This window comes from Thunnus albacares, chromosome 7 (assembly GCF_914725855.1).
Source record: "Thunnus albacares chromosome 7, fThuAlb1.1, whole genome shotgun sequence".
NCBI lineage: Eukaryota > Metazoa > Chordata > Actinopteri > Scombriformes > Scombridae > Thunnus > Thunnus albacares.
In genome coordinates this window covers 9,406,054-9,426,189 of record NC_058112.1, presented here as the reverse complement: position 1 = coordinate 9,426,189, position 20,136 = coordinate 9,406,054, and the positions used below count along the sequence as shown (strand labels likewise).

The window sequence follows — 20,136 nt, the reverse complement described above, 5'->3', positions numbered from 1 at the left end:
TACTCCTCACCTCCCCGTTTCCTCACTTTAGCCCTTTCATCTCTTCACACCAATGGCTCACCCTCATTCAATCTCATCTCTTACACCTTACAATTTAGTCCCTGCTTTTCCTTTACTGCAGTCTTCTGTCCCCGGAAAACATTAAAAAAAAAAGAAAATTCTATTTTGCTCTCACAATCTTTTTCTGCCCTTTCTTCAAATATTACACACCTCGGGGGTGTTTCTCACACTTTTTACATAACGCTCACGAAAAATTATTTCACACAGACTTTGCAGTTAATCAAGGCACTTGTGAGCAGTTTTCAGCCATCTTTTACCAATTCTCTGCTTCAAACACTAAGACGGAGTGCAGCAGCTGGTAGTGTTTTGCACAAGGTTCTTCTAAACTAAACATCTGGTGACTAGAATCATTGAAAATGTGTAAAAAAAAATACTCAAGGAAATGAAATGTGGAGGCAGTCAGTGAGACACTCACATTAAGGCGGTCAAAGAGTTCGTCTCCAGGTTCCTTGTTGTCCAAGAATAGTTTCACATTCCTAAAAACCTGAGAAGATATACAGACAGATTTTATCAAGCAACTTGTACTTTCACAGGTATAAATTAAAAAAGAAATGTTTTTGTTGAAAGCTTGTTGTTAGTATATCTCAACCCAACCTGTGGTTACCTTCTTTAATCACTAACCAGGATTGAAATCGGGTCAGGCCTGGTTGTGGAAAATTCATTATTTTGGGTGCAAAACATCAAAGGTGAAATTGCATTCAATATATTAATAAATTTAACATGAAAGGCAGTAAGTGACACCAATTCCTTAAAGGCTAGCTTGCAGGGCAGATCTAAAACATTTTACATATATATTAAAACACACATACATAGATGTTATAAAACACCTTAATGTTTTAGCAAGTGTGTCTAGAGCCTGACTTTTTTTTGTCCATATCAGAGCAGAGCCAGAGGAGAAGAATTGGCACAATTACCTGTACGTCTGACATTTCCAGCAACTCTGTGGGTTCCACAGATGCACCGTTCCCCAAATAAACTAGCCAAATATGCAAGACACCAATTAATAGCAACAGATGTGTTGCTTTATAAAAACACAGTGACATATTTACTTGCTGATTTGTGTTGCAAAATTTTCACTTCTGCGAATAAACTAATAAAAATAAAGTGAAAGTGCTTTTGGGATGGAAATGTAAATCAGTATCTGTCCAAAAGTCTCAGAGAAGCAGAGACACCAAAGTGAGTTTGCCTAATTGGTTTAGTGATGTGTTTGGGTGTGTGTGTGTGTGTGTGTGTGTGTTGAGGATGGAGACAATTAATAAATAAATAAATGCTCAGCAGGCTGAGCTTACCCAACACAATACGTTTATGCATCTGCACACTCTGGGGTTATTTGATGAAGCCATTCAGCGTGCTAACTGGTGTTCAAATGGATAATGGGTAACTGTTTTTAAACATACAGATACACTTGGGTGAGGACCAGCCATTTGTTAAGCATTCATGGCTGGAGGAGGCACTGCCATTTGTGTATCAATTCCCTATATCATCCAACTGTATGTTCTCTGCATGCTAACATTTTGCACAAACAGCAGAAATTCCATAGACAGTATATATATATATATATATATATGTAAATAAGAAAAATATATAATCCCCCCCAGAGGTTAAAAATGGAAATTCCTCACTTCCATCCTTGTTCCATTTTAATCCAAGTGACATTTAGCAGTAATCTCACAGATTTTCCGGGGAATTGATGATGCTAAAATATGCAAGGGAATAATTAATTCTAGCTAATGTGTTGCTTTTGAATGCACTCATTTGAATAATTATATGTTCTCCCGAAGAAACAAAACACTTTGGTTGTCAGGTGCTAACATTTCTTTTTCTATCTCTGGAACAGAAGATAGCATGGGCTGCCACCAGACGTGGGGGTAGAAATTTACACATGCATGCGCAAATACGCACACAAATGTGACAGCTGTTTGACAGATTGCAAACAAATTGCAGACAACTCAACAAGATCTTAAAAAAGGTCCCTGCCACATTTTTATTGTTTCTTGTATTGTGGCGTTGGCCAACTCGCTCATTACTTTATGCAACATTTACTGTATCAAATACCCTAACAACTCACAAGAGCTGTTGCATTGCTTAATCCCTCTGTTCTTTTAGAACACCCTGATGGCAGTCTGTCCCATTGGTGTTACTGTAATCTGTAGACAATTGTACAGCAACACCGATTGAGCGCCCTACTTAAACTGACTTAAGCTGATTGATCAATGAATATGTAGACATTTGAAGAGAATTTGCTGCCTACACATGTCAGTTTAGTGGGTAACAAGCTTGTAAATATGACAACACAAATTATGCAGCATTTTATTTATTTAACTATAGTGATTTTTCTGCGGTACACTTTCTACAGTTTCTCACATGCAACTATTCTTTATTTGCCAGTACGCACTGCTGAGACCTGAGAGGCTAAATATAAACATAGAGAGTTTAAAGCCATGAACCTCAGCAACAAGCTCAAGCTGTACTGCAGCTGAAAAAACCCTGAAAATTCCTGTTATCACAGTTTTTACACTGTGAAAACAGCCTCTTGAATAGTGACAACACTTCCCTTCAAGAAGGAGAAAACTAAACTTCATGTACGTGGAGTTTAGTTGTCATGAAGAGTACTAAACCTGATGATGTCATACGATGTCTACCGGGCTATCAGCTTGGGTTTGACTTCTTAATCGATTGAAAATTATGGCTGCAACCAACAATTATTTTTAATTATATACACAATTAATTTGTCACTTATTTTTGTGATTAATCCATTAGTCGCTTCGTCTATTAAATGTCAAAAAATGAAGTGAAAAATGTTGATTGCTGTTCCAGAAAGACTAAGATCCTCAAATGTCTTTTGTCCAAACCAACAGTCCACAACCCAAAGATATTCAATTTACTATTAGACTACATACAACAATCTCTACTACATATCAGAAACCAGAAAATATGAGAAAGTTTGAGAACCAAAAAATTTAGAAAAGAATTACTTTAAAAATGACTCAAAATGATCAATTATCCAAATGGTTTGGCGATTTATTTTCTGTCAACTGACTAACTGATTAATGAACTAATTGTTGCAGCTCCACTTAACACTGCTGACTTTGTCTGACCAAAAAAAAAAACCCCAAAACTAAGCAAAACTACACATCAAGGATATATGATACAAGTAACTGTTACCAGTAAATCTGTATCATACTGACCATTGACTTACATTAAATAATGATTTCTATTGCATTACTATGTACTGCTCATGAAGTAGAAACTTGACCAAGTTATTCCAACCACATTACTTTGCTGGACTAACCCACTCCAGGACACCTCAGTAAATGGGTTGAGAATTCTGCTTCATGAAAACATAATCCAAGAGGGGCGGACTGAGACAGACGGACAGTTCAACAGCTCCAACAGACTGACAAATTAAAAGACCACAGCTTCAGGAATCCAATCTAAAACTGTGCCCCGAGGGCACTTCTCACTTCTGTCTCTGCTTTGGACTCTGTGCATATCGATACACATGCAAGTGACCTTCTCTGCAGGGGGACTTCTGCCAAAACGCAAAGGCCAAAACCTAGATTACTATGATGAAATATATTGGTTTTGTATCACCATGAACAGTGATACAATATATGTTAGTTTCTTTGTTAATGTCTTCTCCTACTACTAATGGACAGATTTGCCTTGTATTAACAATGTGAAGTGACGAGAATTGAAAAATATTGAAAAAATTATTACGTGTGGAAGTGTGAATCAGTTTGCACACGCTTTGTTCTTTTACCTTCTTGATGACAGGAACCTTGTTGTAGTAGCGAATGGAGTCTTTACCCAGGAAATCGAATTCCACCACATACTCGTTACCATCCAGCTGCTCGTGGAGTGTAATGTGCTCGACACGAAGCGAGCAGCAGCCCACTGTGTCTGCCGTCTCTCCCTCCTCCTTCTCATTACCAGCTCTCAGCGCCAGCTTTTTTTTTTTTTTTTTTTTTTTTTGGATCAGAAGATAGAGATAAATACACAACAGATCCACACATACAGACCAGTCACTGTCATCATCAACCCTCCCATCCAGAGCGAGCATGTGTCAGTCAAATGAATATTAAATGCATATATACACACACAGACACACGACATTAACTGGAAATAAAGAGCTGAAGAACTGCATAGTAAACACGACAAAGCCAAATCAGAAATGAAATAGTCTTAAGCGTGAGCCAAAAGGCATTCACAGATCCATCTATCATTTTACTCAATGCAGACTGAGATAATTAGCTCGGGGTTTACTGAAAGAACATGGCTACATATAATCCATTTTTCTGCTTGTAAAAGATCTTCCATCTAGCTATGTGAAAAAAACAGAAAAGGGAATCAAGACACATTGCATTGATTTCCAATATGTTCGCATGCGTCTTGGTATGAAAACTGAAGGAGAATCTGTGAAAACTGAAGGCAGTTTATTTCTAGCGCTGGTGTGTAAACACGTATAATTGACTGTTACGATGGACATCTCAGACCTTGTCTATGAAGTAGAGGGCTACGGCTCTCTGGCGAGTGCCCATCTGCTTTGATTTGAGATCCTGGAGGTACTGGGTACGGATGTCGTCCACACATGACTTCAGTTTCCGAGCAACCTCGTATTTCTCCCAGTCCTTCTCCCCCTGCACTCACAGGATGAAAAGAAGGAAAAAGGGATGAAGGAGAGTGTAGATAAAGAGAGTAAAAGTGAGCGAAGAGCGAAAAAAAGTGAATAAAGGGAGACAGTGAGAAGGAGGGATGCAGATAGGACAGAACAGCAGAGAGAAGAATGAGAGAGAGATGAAGAGAAAAGCAAAAAATGAACAAAAGAACTAAAATGACAAATTCAAACAATTTTCCTTCAAAAGCCTCGGATCTAAACATTTGTCATTATGGTAATCACGACACAAATACAGGCAGTTATATCACACAAAAGAACCTGGCTACACAACTATAATTACAAAATGCTCTGTGCCTGCTGTTTGCTGCTGGTTATGTGTGTGTCCATCGGTGAACAAACAAACCCACACACACATATTATTATGAAGACTAACGGTGGAATAACTTAACCTTTACATGTGAGATGGAAGGACGGAAAAGGAAGCAAAACAGAGAGAGTAAGCAACTGGAGAACAGAAGAGATATGAGAGAGGAGGAAAAAATAACACATTGTGCACATAACTCACGGACGTCATTTACGCTCTTTTTGAACAAAACCATCGTGGAATTTTTTCTGTTGTTCTTTAGAAACAGAAACATTAGAATACTTAAATGCACATCTCCTACACAAACTGTATTAGAGTTAGTTAGAGTTAGAGTTACTGACTATGACAAGGAGGCAAGTATAACATCAGACTCATAGCTCTAGTCTAAACCCACTAGTGTCAGCAATCAACTATACACAACAAGCTCTCAACGTGACACTTTCTGACTTAATAAGCGAGTAAAACCCGACAAATTAGCTGTGACAAGCAAGCAATGGTCTGATTTGAAATACAAGTTTTAGGTGTTAATTTAGTAAAGTTTACTTGAGGAAATTGTCAAACTCCAATAAACCCACTGTACACTTCATGTCCTGTGCCAATGAGCAGACACACAGAGTTAGCTAATAGCTGCTTAAGAATGTCAAACATTGAGCGAGCTAAAGACCCAGGTGACTAGAAATATAACTCTGAATTAATGCTAATGTTGCTCTGTACGCATATATGTGTTTATATGTTCCTACATAGATTTTTAAATGTGCGTTTTGTGCATAGTAGGGAGGTAGGCAGAGCACAAGTTTTCATTGCACTGGAAAGCACTGCTTCTAATGCGTAAGACAATAAAACTTGAACACTTGCTTAGTGGTGCATTGAGGTGCTTCTTGGAAGGTTGGATAAATGTATTTATAACCTGAATAACCTAAACTGGTTATGACGTATGTGTCTGTAGAGCATTTTTTTTGGGATTGATAGGTAACCTTGAGTTTGGAGTTGGCGTTGAGCATGATGTATTTAATGGAGCCCTGGATGTTCTCAGTCCAACTGGCCAACCATGTCACAGTGTTGTCATGTCGAATCTCCTTCCAGTGGTGACCAGCTGGTGGCACAGGGAAAGGTAAGTCTCTGTTGGAGAAAGACAGAGCAAGGAAAAAAAAAAAGCATCTTCATGTGTGTAATCAGCATTTAGAGCATTTTACAAGCATCCTACAGATGCTCAAACCTCCTAAACATAAATGTATGACATACTGTACCTTTTCAACTTCAGCATACCAGAAGGGGCTACAACAAATGTAGTTTAAATTATGTTTGAGTGGAAAAATACAAGAGGAAACTTTTCTGTCAGGCTACTGAGAGTAAATAATAAACAATGTGTAACTATAAGCCTTTAGTGATGTGCTGCTTTAACGTGCCATATTTCTGAGATTACCTTAAGAAAACGTGTATTCTTCCTTCTGTTAATCCAAACACTGTACCATCTGCAGCACTGTATTACTGATGCCTGTGAAGCTGTCAATATGGACACGCTTTGTTGCATACTTGGTGAAGGTCCTTTTTGGAAAGAGTGAGTTATTACACCAAGTTTCCAAGTTTTAAAACACTTGCAATAAGGTTTTGCTTTATTTTCTGGAAATTAGTAATTCTTTGCTGTGTACTCAGCCAGAAGGTCACAGCAGGAGGTGTGACAACTTTTTAGCAACTTTTCAGTTTTTAGCAGCTAGGATGACAGAGTTTGAGTAAATCATGCTTTTTTTTTTTTGTCAAGCCAGCCTTTTACTTATGCATCACAACAATGTCACACATCTCTGTATGCACTTTGCCTCGCTCTCACTTGCTGCAGTTGATGATGACATCCTCTGGTTGGATCCTTTTCTTCAGCATGCCCTGTTTGGGATGCTCGCCTCTACCCCTGAACAATCCTGGAGGCTCGATCTTAAAGTTGCCGATTCGTTCTTTGTGGTGGTCCAGCAGACAGAAACCATACTCGTCCACTATCTTCTGATTGGCCTCTTTCACAGCCTACAACAGAAATAAAATAAATCATCAGTTGTCCAGATCCTAAATTATCTACATTGACCTCCTTAAGACACCAACAGGAAGAAGAGTACTATAACATATGAAAACAGCAGCATAAACATGCATAGAAGGAAAAAAAAGCATGAACATTACCAGTTTCTCCTCCTTGCTCATGTTTTTCCTGGCCTCCACCTTGGCTTTGTGCATGGCATGAATCTCTCCAAAGTCACATTTGTCAAGATTTTGAATCAGTGACCTCTCCTCATGGGTCATTTCCTAAACAGGTACAAAGCGTGTTACACTTAAGTTTGACTTCATCTCGAGTCTGGAATTCTTTTTGAAGTTTAATTCACATAAAATTTGCAGCGATTAACCGATTTCACTGTTAACCGCACTTTAGAATGCAATCAGTGCAATCAGTTGGTTGCAATTTGCAACCTCACCACTAGATGCCACTAAATCCTACACACTGGTCCTTTAAAATGCCGAGCTGCAACAAGTTCAGATACGCAAAGTTACACATGCTGTCATGAGAGTGACTCCCCTTATTTATGTTTGAGGGGGACTATGTTAGCTAAAGGAGACAAGAAGTGTTGTGGCAATGGCTGAGGGACCAAACATGAAGCAGAACATGAAGTAGCAATGAGTTAAGAGTTGGGCTTTCAGTGCATCGTAAACCTACAGCACAAAGCAGGAAAGGGAGCATCGCACAATTTATAAATGAACGCTCACCAAACAGCTTGTAAACCCCTCAAGAGCTTCAGTGTGACTATTTACATCCTGTTGCTTCCTCCTATCAGTGTTGAGTAAATGCTGGTATGGTTGGTAAATATGCCAGCTGTAAAAGAACTAACTTAACATTAGGATGTCGTAGACTTCCAGCTCTATACCATGGGATCTAATTAATTGCCTTTCAGTGATTAGTAACACCTGCATTTTCTCAGGCCACATTTAAAATTAGATTAATCAAAATAGATGATTGAAAATGAATTTAAAAAATAGGCATGGATGACAGTTGATGATAAAAACACTTTCCCCTATCAATAAAGTTCATCTTAATCTTATAATGATAATAATAATAACTCTGCAGTTCAACCCTCTGTTGCAGTATTCTTGGTGAGTGTCTTTCACTCCCTCTTCAAAAAAAAAAAAACAACAACCAAAAAACAAAACATGCTCATGTGATTTTATCCATCCATGGTATTGTGAAATGAATGAATGCATAATAATCATGAAACTGTGATTTTTCCTATAATCATACCATCAAAATCTATAATCGTTGCATCCCTACTTCAAATAACACAGCAAACAATGATGCATCATAAAAGCCAAATGAGACGAGCATAATCAAAACAGATCAGTGACCTTTCATTTAATTACTCATCTTTATGGAGGCGGAGAGGACAGAGAAAGAAAAAAAAAGAGTCGTTATGAAAGGCCACGGTATAGACCATTTCCTCCTGAGAAGGCCACTGCCTAGCAAGTTACACAGACTTGACACAACAGTACGCTGAAGGCAGCGGCAGCAGAGTAGCTCAGTTTCAACTATAATTGTCAACTTTCTAAAGTTATTGCACAAGGGGTTACCCCATCAAAGAGGTCACTAACAGAACAGCGATACAGATCAACTCAGTGGAGGCTTTATGGTTCATCTCAGAAGTTTCTTTGCTAAAATGCCACAACAACACGAGTGGCTTTTAATATGGCCTCCTGCTGTCAGGCAAGAAAGCGATTGCTGTAAGAACCACAGGCCAACATTTCAGGGACTTTCTGCCCACATAGAGCAAAAATCAATTTTTGGATTTCTATTTTTAAGGTTATATTGGCACTGAGCAGCAAAAACATAACAGTACAACTGTAACACTGAACAGGGTTTTTAATGAGTTGGATCTCATTGTCATCACTCATCGTTACAGCAGTGCTCATCACAAATGGGGCAGTAACCCTAATGGTTATCATATAAAAACATAAAGACTTAAATGTACTTAAAAGTACTTGACAAACAAAATGACAGGAAACCTGAACATATCCATTAAGGCTGAGGAAAAGTGTCCAGTATTGTCGTCTAAGGATATAAGAGTTGAGATGCAAAAACAGACCTCTAGATCAGCACACACCTCTCTCTCCAGAAACACTGACAGTATGGACACACAGTCAGTCTGCGTGTCTAAGCATGACTGACACCCGACAGTGGGCGGGCACTGAGGGCAGTGGAGCGAGGAGAGTTTTTTCCGGCTATAATAAAACAGTTTAATTGGATTTGTTCATATGCAGGGGAGCTACTTGTATGGATTAGCATATCAATGCCTTCACACAAATCGTATTTTCAAGTGCATTGAGCACTAAGCAGCGCAAAATTAAATCTGCATGATATGCCTTGGGGCTTGGCATGGTGTTTTCCCTGTACAGAGGACACCCTGACAGACACCAGCATGCATGTACCAGTCACTGTTACACACACAAACCATACTTTACACACATATAATTCTACTATTTACATGCACATATTCTAACACAAAGCTAGAAAACAGACAGATACTATACTTGAATTTAGAGGTGTGAGATATGACGATATAAGGTTGTGAACGATTTAAATGTCTCCACAATCTGCCTTTACAGAGAGATTGTTAGTATCGTGCTACGGTGCGCATTGTATCAGTTCAGCTTCATGACAGAGCGCTCACAGCAGAGCAAACTATCTGCACTGTTCACTTCAGCAGCTCAAAGCAAATGCTATAAAAACAGCAAGCAGCGGCGCTTGTGTGGGGCCTCACCGTTAGCCTGCCACCTGTCTGAGCATCGTCACGTAGCCAGCTCACCAGTTAGCTCACAGATATGATACTTGGTAGCATGTTTACAGCAGTTTTAATGTCCTGCTAGGTCACCTGTTGCACATCATGTTAAAACTGACAGCTGGGCTGCAGGTAAAAGCCACCATTTAGCACTTAGCTCACCTCCTAACTGGTAGCACTAACTTCTGTTATGCCGCAAGCTAGCGTGATGTCAGCTCTGGTGTACTGTGTTGGTGCCAAATAGACTGTCACTACTTCTTAATGCAGCTTTGCACACCTGCTCTTATTTATTTATGGAATTGTTTGTGTTTTAAAGTCATTTTATGTGAGTCTTTCATGGGTGTATGTTTTCTTTGTTGTTTGTGAGCCCATAAACCAAGACAAATTTCTATCATTATGTGACAGACAAATACATTTTTTGAATCTTGAATCCTGTTCAGATTCATGATCGTAACCTGAAAAAAAATCATGATATGATATTTTTGCCATATTGCACACCCCTTCTTGAATGTTATTAAAAGTTTTTGTAACTGACATTTTGAAATGCGGACGTTGTTTGACTTTTTCTACTAACGCAAACATTATTCAGCAGAGGTAACAGTTGAAGTTTTGACTAAGACGACGTTTCATCTACGCAGAATATTATCCACAGATGACAAAGCTGCCAGCTGTCATCATCATAGCAGCAACAAGGAAATGTTGCTGGAGGAAAATCACAATGGTTCACATTCAATAATCTTAACAATAACTTGTTGTTAAGCATGGGAATATGTTTTATTAGAAGTTTTAGGGCCCTCTGAGGCCTGTGTTGTACACCCTGCAGGTATTGACTCAAAGGGCTGTTAGGAGTGGGGTTTTTTTTACCTTCCTCCAATCTTTAAAGAAGTTCTCCCGGAACACCTTCTTGGTTGTGTATTCATGGTCCAGCATCTGAGCAAAGAACAACGCCACCTCCTCAGCTGCCAGGCTCAGCTTCACCTCCTTACCTGTACACATACAAAACACCACTACACTGTGATATTTTTTTTTTTTTTTTTTTTTAAACAGCACAAAACAACTTTGCAAATGCTTTATGGCTTGATAGCTTTAGAAGCTCAGAGTCTGATCAAAGTCAAATATGCTATACAGTAACACCCACCTCGGCTTCTCTAGAGTCCTGTCAGGCTAATGCATGAATTTATAGAGGGCTCGGAGGCAAGGACAAAGATCTACATTCAACCCCACTGCTGAGACTGAGCTACAAACAAGAACATGCACGCACAGGAATGAACGGATCAAACCGACTCCCCGTAGGACACCGCTGTGGGCCGACTGCTTAACAAAGCAAAAACAATTACAGTCATCAATCAGTGTTTGACCCAATACACCTTTGGTGTCCTAAGTATCCACTTGTGCGTGTCTTGTGTGTGTGTGTGTGTGTGTGTGTGTGTGAGCAATCAAACGAGACCACCTATACACTGACATCTAGAGACCAACTTCCAAGAACTCCAACATAAAGAAATCAGTTTATTCTTTTAATTCACTTTTAAAGTCTCTTTAAATCAAAATGCTTTTGTATAATTATATATTATTATGTGTAGCACTTTGTCTTACTTGTTTACTCGCTTTTACTTATGTTTTATGAATTGACATGTATGTAAAAACATGTATTATACTGACACAAGCCACTGTTGTCTGTTATTTGGCTTTTTAAAATTATTTTATTTTTGGTATCACTATTTCTGCATCTGTTTTCCTACCATTTTCCTTATTGCAACTTTTCTGCTAATTTCATAAAGCATTTGAAAACTTTGAAGTAAAAACACTGAGAATCCTGGAAAAAATATCAAAAAGTTGACAAGTGCAGTGTGCAGAACAGTTGAATTTACTTGGAGTGGTCTCAACAGTACCTGTGAGAAAGTGAGATTATTTTTTCCATTGCTGTCATGACAGAATACATGTGGAGTGTGTCAAAAACAACTTGTGTCAATCCGGTTTCAATCACACTTTCTAACACATTCACCTTCCGTGTTGCACTGACCATTATAGTAGAAGTGAACGTCGTCTGGTAGAGGCTGGTACTCAGGAGGGAAGTAGGGTCCTTTATGTTCCAGGGACTTCCATTTTACCCCATCTTCATACTTCTCTTCCTCCCACCTGACAGAAAGCAAAGAGGATGTATCTGAAAAAGTGAAATTGCTCCTCTCCGGTTTCCCCATGCAGTGTTTGTGTTTGTGTTGGACTGTGTGTGTGTGTGTGTGTGTGTGTGTGTGTGTGTGTGTGTGTGTGTGTGTGTGTAGTGGAGAGGTGGGGCCAGGTCAATGCAGGATGAAAGGAGCAGCATTTCCCAACCATCGCCAGCGATTCTGCTCCTCCTCCTCCTTCTTTTTGATCTTCAGCTGTCTTGCCTCTTCAATCTCCTCCTTTGTCCTCTTAGGTTTTTTGGAGACCGGATACTCTCCTTCCTCTTTCTTTACCATCTGTGCCGAGAGAAAAAAAAAAAAAAAAAAACACCTAAGATGTGAATTCAAACACTCCCACTTTGAACCGCATTTCTTACAAACTTCATACGGCAGCAGTGTTACTGATGGAGACAGATTATCTCGGGAGTACACAGATTTTTACCTGTTCCGATCTCTTCTTCGCCTTCTTTTTCTGAGCTTCTCCGTCACTTTCTTCTTCCTGCCCGTGTTGCTTATTCTTTTTCTTTAAGCTGCGGGTATCCAGAGACGTAACAAATACTAATAGCTTACACAATGTATGAAAAACTAAATTACGGTTTGGAAAACACACAAGCTCTCATCCAGAAACCCGACACTGGCTTACGTTTGTGTAGCACTGGAGTGTGAAGGGCCTTCCATGGGTTCATCCTTAATTCGTTTCCTTTTCAAACCTTTCTTCTTTGTAGTAAAGTCATCTTCCTCTGACTCCCTAAACAACAAAACGAGGGCAATCATCCATTACATAAAGTCTAGTGTACTTTTCATATTCGTGCTGGCTGTTTTTGCCCCCCCCCCATCAATCAGAAGTCTGTCTGCTTTGTAGACTTGTGCAGTTATCATTAGTTGAGAGAAAAATAACAAACCCTGCTGTTAAACTCCTGTTTACAAAATTTAAGCAATATTTCAATTTAATTTTTAAAACTTTATTAATTTTGTCTTAGAAAATCTGACTTGAGCTGTTGATTTTGAATTACTTCCTACTTAACAAGCTAATAAAAAGGCAGAGTAAAAGTTTAATGGCTCTTTTTCACTGCTGGCTACAGAGTTAGGACTAAATAATCCTTCTGTGCAGAATAGAAAAAAAAATCTTGAGCACATAATGATGTGATGACTGATATATCAGTCGGCCAATATCAGCCTATCCCAGATATTTTGGTATATAATGATATCGGTGTGTATGTTGTCCAATATATGCTGATTTATGATTTTTTTAATATAGGCAAGTTATAAAGGCAGTATTTTATGTCTATTTGATCTGTTTTCTTAATTCATGTACATATAATAATATCAGTATATGCCCCAGAAATCCAGTATTGGTCGGACTCTACAATGATGACTGACCGACCACAAGAAATCAAACCTAATTACAGTAATTAAGCAACATTATGGAAACATGAATGAATGGTAATGACATAATTATGGCAATTACGAATAAAAATAATTACACAAATGCAAGCTTGGATGTCCCCGCAGAGTGTAGAATTGGTGTATAGGGAAATAGCCCAAATTAAGAAATCCACAAATTACAGTAACTGCTGCTAATAAATAATAGTGTTCTTGTTACCTTCACATAACGTTTAGTTGGGGGGGAGTGGGGAAAATGTGAAACAGTTTACTGCACTGTAGCACATAATTGTCAGACTGGCTTACTAAATCCCAGTTACTAGCCACTAAGACCTGGTACACAGTGTATGAGCCTAATGCACTCTTCCTGCACTTCTACTGTAAGGCTCCTAATAGCTTCTGATTGAGGGCAATGAGCCTTTTCTCAGGTTCTCTGGTCTGACTTCATCTGATGTTTTCTGCACATGTTCAAGTTCACATATAAAACAAAGATGATTGAGTATAGGACATTTGTTTTACCTCTCAAGAAATCATGTTTTGGATTCCAATAGATTAAAAACAGAAGAAACAAACTTCCTGTAAAACAAGCTAGAGAGACAAATTAAAAACTGTTTCAGAGTAAAGTTTTTTTTAAATAGGCCTTTTTCTTTTCACCATGACATAATGACAAGGAATTTCATTTAGCAGCTTCAGTTTCAGGGTCCAAAGTAACTCCCTCACTCACTCAATCAATACTTCTTATAAAATAAACAATAGTGAAAGAGTAAAAGATTTTGGACACTTACTAACCAACATAATTTTGCACAATCACTGACAGCTGAGTTGTCCAATGGTGTGCATCTATAAAAAGTATTGCATTGTTCATGCCATGCACCCTTTTTTTGTTCCACTGTGGAATTTTTGAGGACAAAATATAGTGGATAAATGTACACACTCAGAATTCAGACACTCAAATAAAAAGGCCATTGTGGTTAGTGTTATTACTAACACCTCTGCTTTTCCTATGATGACAAGTCAAAATATCTACTGTGAACGAGGCACATTGTCAGCATTTTGATATAATGTAGAACCTGCTGCCCTGCACCATTTTCAGCATAATGACACAGTCATGCTTTGCAGTGTAATCCTTCATTTGTACATAGGTTAGCAGAACATACATACGTACCCCTAACCGCTTTTGCTATGTTTACTTTTCTGCTTTCAGGAGAAACTGCACTGCTCACAAGTGGTGCAGTTTTCCTCTCTCTCATTTTACAAAACCAGAGACCAGTTTTGCCTATAAAACTACTCATCTATATCATTGTTTTTCTTTTCCAACTAGACTATGCGCAGGCGAATAAGGGCCAAACAAAGCCACATTGACTAAATTAGTTCCAACAGGTTCCCTTTGCATAAGGCTTGGCGCGTCAGCTCCCATCAGGGAGAAAAGGGATTTTTAATGTGACAAGTAAATGCGGCTCCTACTGCTCGTCTGCAGGTGTCACAATGTGTCACATCCTTTGCAAAGAAAATTACTGACACATCAATGTTCATAACCTCTACAGTAGGAAAAATAATTGTGAGCAAAGGCTCTTTTTATGTTCACTACAAATTACACATATAGGAGTAACCTTTGTCAAACTTCCTCCCTGTTCTCTTTTAGTTTACTTCGCAAAACTGGGCTTGTGCTGTGGCTAAGCTATTCAATTTCAACTACTCATTGAGTAGAGATGGTAATGTTTTGTGGCAAACTGCACCACTGGGCAAAATCCATAAAAAGCTATACAAAAGGAGGGTGGGTCATTGCGCCCACTGACATTTACGGTCGGTGGTTCTAAAACCCTTATGTTCCTTCCCTAGCCTTAACTTTCCTCCCTGCGTGAAACCCACTCAACTTGAACAGCTACCAACTGAGCTTTTCTGGAGGAAAAAACCCTGAAGGGAAATATTAAAAGCCACAAATTAGCAAAATAGTTTTTCCAACTGACATCTCCTTTGAAATGTCACTCCCCACATTGGACTGGGCTAAGTCCACATCTGGGGAAACAACCCATTTATAACTCTATAGAAACACTGCTGTGAGACAGATTTGACGCAGCAGGCCTTCGGCCAAAGTCTGCCATCCCAGCAACACCTTGCTGAGCATCCATCTACTCAAACTATGCATTCTCATTTATTACTTTCCTGACAAGCCACAGATATTTGTCTTCAGTGCCGAGTAAAATTAATTTTCTGTGAGACAGGTTAACACGTTGTATAAAACGGGAATGGCTTCTGTCCAGGACAGGTCCCCTGACATCAAAACACAATAATTAATTTCCATCACCTCGGGAGGGAAGAGGGAAGAAGAGGAGAGAGATAAAAATAAGATTTCTGGCACAATCATTCCATAGTAGCTTGTCAGCTTATTATCTCTGCCTTTAAGAAGACACAGTTGACTGGCGTTAAGACTACCTCCCTACCTGGCACTGTTGGCTGACTCCACTGGCTCTGTCTTGGGTGTCTTGACCTGAGAGGAAGACATATATTAAAGCTCAGCATAGACAAACTCCTCTTTATAGACATACACACATTGTTGATACTATGCAAGTCTTCAAACAACCAGAAAAGGTTGTGACATATCTAAAACTCCTTGTACGTACATTTATGCACATTTCTTGCGTAATCTTACTCTGAAACATGTCAACATGTCCTGCAAAAGTCCTTTTTGTGAGGCTCTTGATTAAAAGGTGAGAGCATAATCCAGTGACATATATCCATTAGTTGATCAACAGGAAATTAATCAAACAAAAATTTACATGATCAAATATTTCAAGTAAAAATGACAAACATTCACAGTTTCCAGCGTCTCTGATATGAGGTTTTATATCACTGTAAATCAAATATCTTTGGGTTCTGAACTGTTAGTCAGGCAAAAGAAGCAACCTAAAGATATCACTGTGGGCTCTAGGAAATTGTGATGGGCATTTTTCAATTAATGAATTATTATTAGAAAACTAATCAATATTAAAAATAATAATTAGTTATGGCCCTAACTAATATTACACAGTACTGTGGAGTGGCAGTCGGCACAATGATTATTAAATTAACTTGTGTCATTTAAACATTGTAATCAGAATACTGTCCTACTTCCAGTAGTCAGGATGTTGGTATGCATGTAAATATACTCTGCCAATGTTTTGGGGATCGAATAGCGTGGAGGTTACCTATTAGGACAAGCCGTTACACATACTACAGCAATGACAGCCTGAGCTGGGGTCAGCGGCTAACCTGGTATTTGACATGGTAATTCCAGACAGGGCAAGAATTATGGGTGGGCTCACATGACCATCACAATCTCTACCCTGGTAGTGATGACACAGAATTTCCATTGAAATTGGGGTCACCCTAAATGGGACATCTGGGCCTGTATTTTTAATCAAGCTTCTCAGATTCACTCTTAGGAATCACACTGAAAGTGAACCCAGGACTACAAAATGCACCTGACGCAGAGCCGGACTTCAGAGTGATTTATGAAGCTGCCTACATTTACTTTCAGTAAGGAGAAGGACTTCTCTAATGAGAGTGTGGTGGCCCTGTTTTACAGCACTTCCAGCCACAAAGTAGAGATTATAATGACATGATGTAGTTTTCTGACAGTTGCGGTTTGAAATATTAAACAATGAAAAAATTGGAATACAGAAAATAGTATTTTTTATGTGTAGGCAAATTGTGTAAATATTATTGGGTGACTACACTATCTACCAACACTCTTTTATGACACCAAAATTAATAAATAGCTTAAATGTCATTATAATATTTACCAATAAGCCATTCACAATAGGCTGTTAACACTGGAAAGATACTTGCATGGCTTAAACAATAAATGTATATCATTTCAAATAGTAGATGATCTGATTCAGTTGCGTGACTTAACCTAGACATCATGTTGCATAGTGTGTTACTGCATATCAGGCCTGTGGGCGCATCTCACCCACACACTGAATCAGAGCTCCCTTCACTTTATTTGTGACACCCGTCCTTCTACTGTTACTTATATGAAATTCATTTGATGTTGATATTTCTATTCTACTTCGTTGTATTTTTGTGACTTACCGGTTGAAAATTTGCACAAGACCTTCTATTATATTTGTATGACCTTTCATATTCATGTTTTTATTTATCTTATGATGTCTTGACACATGAATGTGATTAGATTGTTGTGATGTCACTGGTCACTTTCCTATATATCTTATTTCCTTCTTATGGGATTTAGTCTAAAGACGACCAGTACTTGATCATAAAGTCGCTAATAAAGTAAAGGGAGTTCTGATTCAGTGTGATTCCTTGTATCTAGTCCTTGTATAGTTCAACTACTGATCTCCATTGATAACATGGAATTTATCTTCTCTTCCCTTGTCCAATTCACCTTTCAACTAACCACCATAAAATTATTATCATATTTATTAAATTTAGGTCAGCTATCAGAAATGTTATGCAAATGATTGAATGAATGATGACGCAAAAGTTTGATTTATGACTGCAGAAATTATTGGTTGCAGCCAAATCATTACGGTTTCAACGCTGCATTTTCCCCGTCACTGTGAGCTTATGACAAGAGCATGTGCTCTCTTTTGCATCCTGTCCGAGACCCGTCAAAACTGTTTTAATTTTTACAGAAACTGGATCATTCAATAAGCTCACAATGATCCTCCCACAGAATGTGTGCTTAATCTCTGCCCGAACGCCGTCTCCTGCACCTCCTAACAGGTTGGGACACCTCTGGAGCTGGTGCTAAAAGTAGGAGCAAAACTGTGTCACTCTGAAAAAGCTTTTGCTAGTTAGGACTGATTTTCTACTCTCTATTTTCTACTTTACTATTCAGCCACATCTAGCCCTGCACGATATACACAGAAGAGAAGAAAATGAGTGATTTACCTTCTTTTGGGCCTTTCCATTATCAGTTTTCACTGCAGATTTAGTTGACTTTGCACTGCACCTCAGAAAGTCAAGATGGGACAGGGGTGAAAATGAGATGGAGAGAAAAGCCTTGTTAATGATGCAGTATTTGTAGGACATGAGCAGTTAGGGGAAAAACAGTAGAACTGTAGGGGGAAAATCTGCTTTCACTTTCTGTGTGACATGACTGAATGCCCCCCTTAGAGACAGTTGAACTTTTAATCAGGTGTAGAATTAAAATGAAAGCACACAAGGCTGATGTTAGATTCATGTCTTTGTTCTAGTCAGACAAGCGTTGTCCCAGAGGAACCGCTTACCACTCCAACATGTTTCTTTTCAGTATGACCTTTCCACCCTTCAGGGCTGAATGTATCATGACTTTGAGCTGCAATTATACGTCTTTTTTATTTTATTTTTTATTAAGAAATCTTTCCACGAACATCCCAATTTTGAATGTCAGACGACTAAAGCAGTAGGCACTTTCATGCTCAGGAAAATTAGTTCCATGAGTCTTGTAGCTGAGGAATATAAGTTGATCCTTAATCAGTAATTCAGTCAGTGTGCCATGAAATAACATGAGGCTAGCTGTCACAGAAAGCTGCCTGCTCTACTGCCAGTAGCGCTTACAGGTGTCTATTCATCTCCCTGCTCCCATCAATTACACAGGCCAATGACAGATCACTCTGCATTCATTTGTCTGCTCACATATGCATGGTAATAAATGCATCAGATATCAAGGTAAATTAATTTATTCGTATGAAGATGGAGTACCCACTGTACTCAGTGAAATGAATGCATACGATCAGTGCCACCAGCCCGCTCAACAGCTCAGCCAGCGTAGCTTTCTCTCAGTAGCACTTTTTGGAGCCTGTCCTTTAGTAGCACACAGGTGCCACCATATGTCTCTCACTCTCCTCTGGTTTACCATCATAGCTAGAATTCGGGTTTTTTTTTTGTTTTTAAAAAAATCCAAATTAATTTATCCCCACATTTCAATAACATGAAAGGCAATGCTACTTGCTGGCTCTATGTGAAGCTTTGATGTGTGGCTTGTGTTGATGCTGAACAGATGTTGGACGTGCTGCAGTTTAGGTCACTTGCATATATTATTAGTAAGCTGCTCTAACTTAAATATGAAATATGACAGGAGTAACACAGGCGACTTATCTGATAATGGCACTTGACTTCTTGATGGAAGAATGGTTAAATGTTAGCTACACTGTGACTGTCAGCAGTTTTTTCTCTCTTTTCTTTTTTCTCACACACACTACTCACCTGTTCATGATCATATCCCCCCCGGCACCTGCGCTTTCATTATCACTCAGCCTCTTCAGTTTCGTTGCTTTGGCCTTGGCCTTTTCTTCTCCTTTGGCGTCCTTCTCTCTTCCCATCTCTCACTTATAAATTACCTTTGTAGGGCAGGCAACTTTGACTGGTTAACAGCAAATAAATGAACAGGTTGACAAACGTCAGTGTTCATAACATTCAAATAATTACCGCCCTGGATGGCTTTATCCAATTAACGCATGCTAGCTAACTTTGACACCAGTTGGCACACAGAAAACACTTTAAACGCTAGTTAGCTAGCTAACTGCAAATAACTGTTCAATTGTATTCCGCGTTGGTATATTAAGCGCAAAATAATCAAATTACACGACTATAGTAAGTGAAAAGCTAGACTTACTCACCACTTGCAAATACTGTTTTTTTTTTTTACTATGAAATTCAAACTTTTCAGGTGGTTTAATTCCCTTGATGGTCAGCGCGATATTTTCTCTCTAAACTTCTTGCTAGCGTAACGACAGCAGCGCAAATCGGTCGTAAATCCCA

At 38.8% G+C, this 20,136-nt stretch overlaps 1 protein-coding gene across 2 annotated transcripts in view; it reads right to left on the bottom strand.

The window, feature by feature from the left end:
- Positions 1–20,136, bottom strand: part of zgc:173742 (DNA topoisomerase I, mitochondrial) — a 27,826-nt gene extending 7,690 nt beyond the window's left edge. Inside the window, exons 1-15 of one of the 2 annotated variants that reach the window (XM_044357354.1) lie at positions 19,995–20,136; positions 19,582–19,738; positions 18,286–18,340; positions 15,831–15,877; positions 12,650–12,754; positions 12,449–12,536; positions 12,176–12,303; positions 11,865–11,980; positions 10,709–10,830; positions 7,206–7,328; positions 6,868–7,055; positions 6,017–6,161; positions 4,557–4,700; positions 3,824–4,009; positions 476–544 (exon numbers count right to left, since the gene is read on the bottom strand). In XM_044357354.1, the coding sequence (XP_044213289.1) occupies positions 476–544; positions 3,824–4,009; positions 4,557–4,700; positions 6,017–6,161; positions 6,868–7,055; positions 7,206–7,328; positions 10,709–10,830; positions 11,865–11,980; positions 12,176–12,303; positions 12,449–12,536; positions 12,650–12,754; positions 15,831–15,877; positions 18,286–18,340; positions 19,582–19,697 (1,632 nt within the window). In that variant the 5' untranslated portion in view covers positions 19,698–19,738; positions 19,995–20,136. The remainder of the gene's footprint in view (positions 1–475; positions 545–3,823; positions 4,010–4,556; positions 4,701–6,016; positions 6,162–6,867; positions 7,056–7,205; positions 7,329–10,708; positions 10,831–11,864; positions 11,981–12,175; positions 12,304–12,448; positions 12,537–12,649; positions 12,755–15,830; positions 15,878–18,285; positions 18,341–19,581; positions 19,739–19,994) is intronic. The other variant, XM_044357355.1, reaches the window with a different exon arrangement.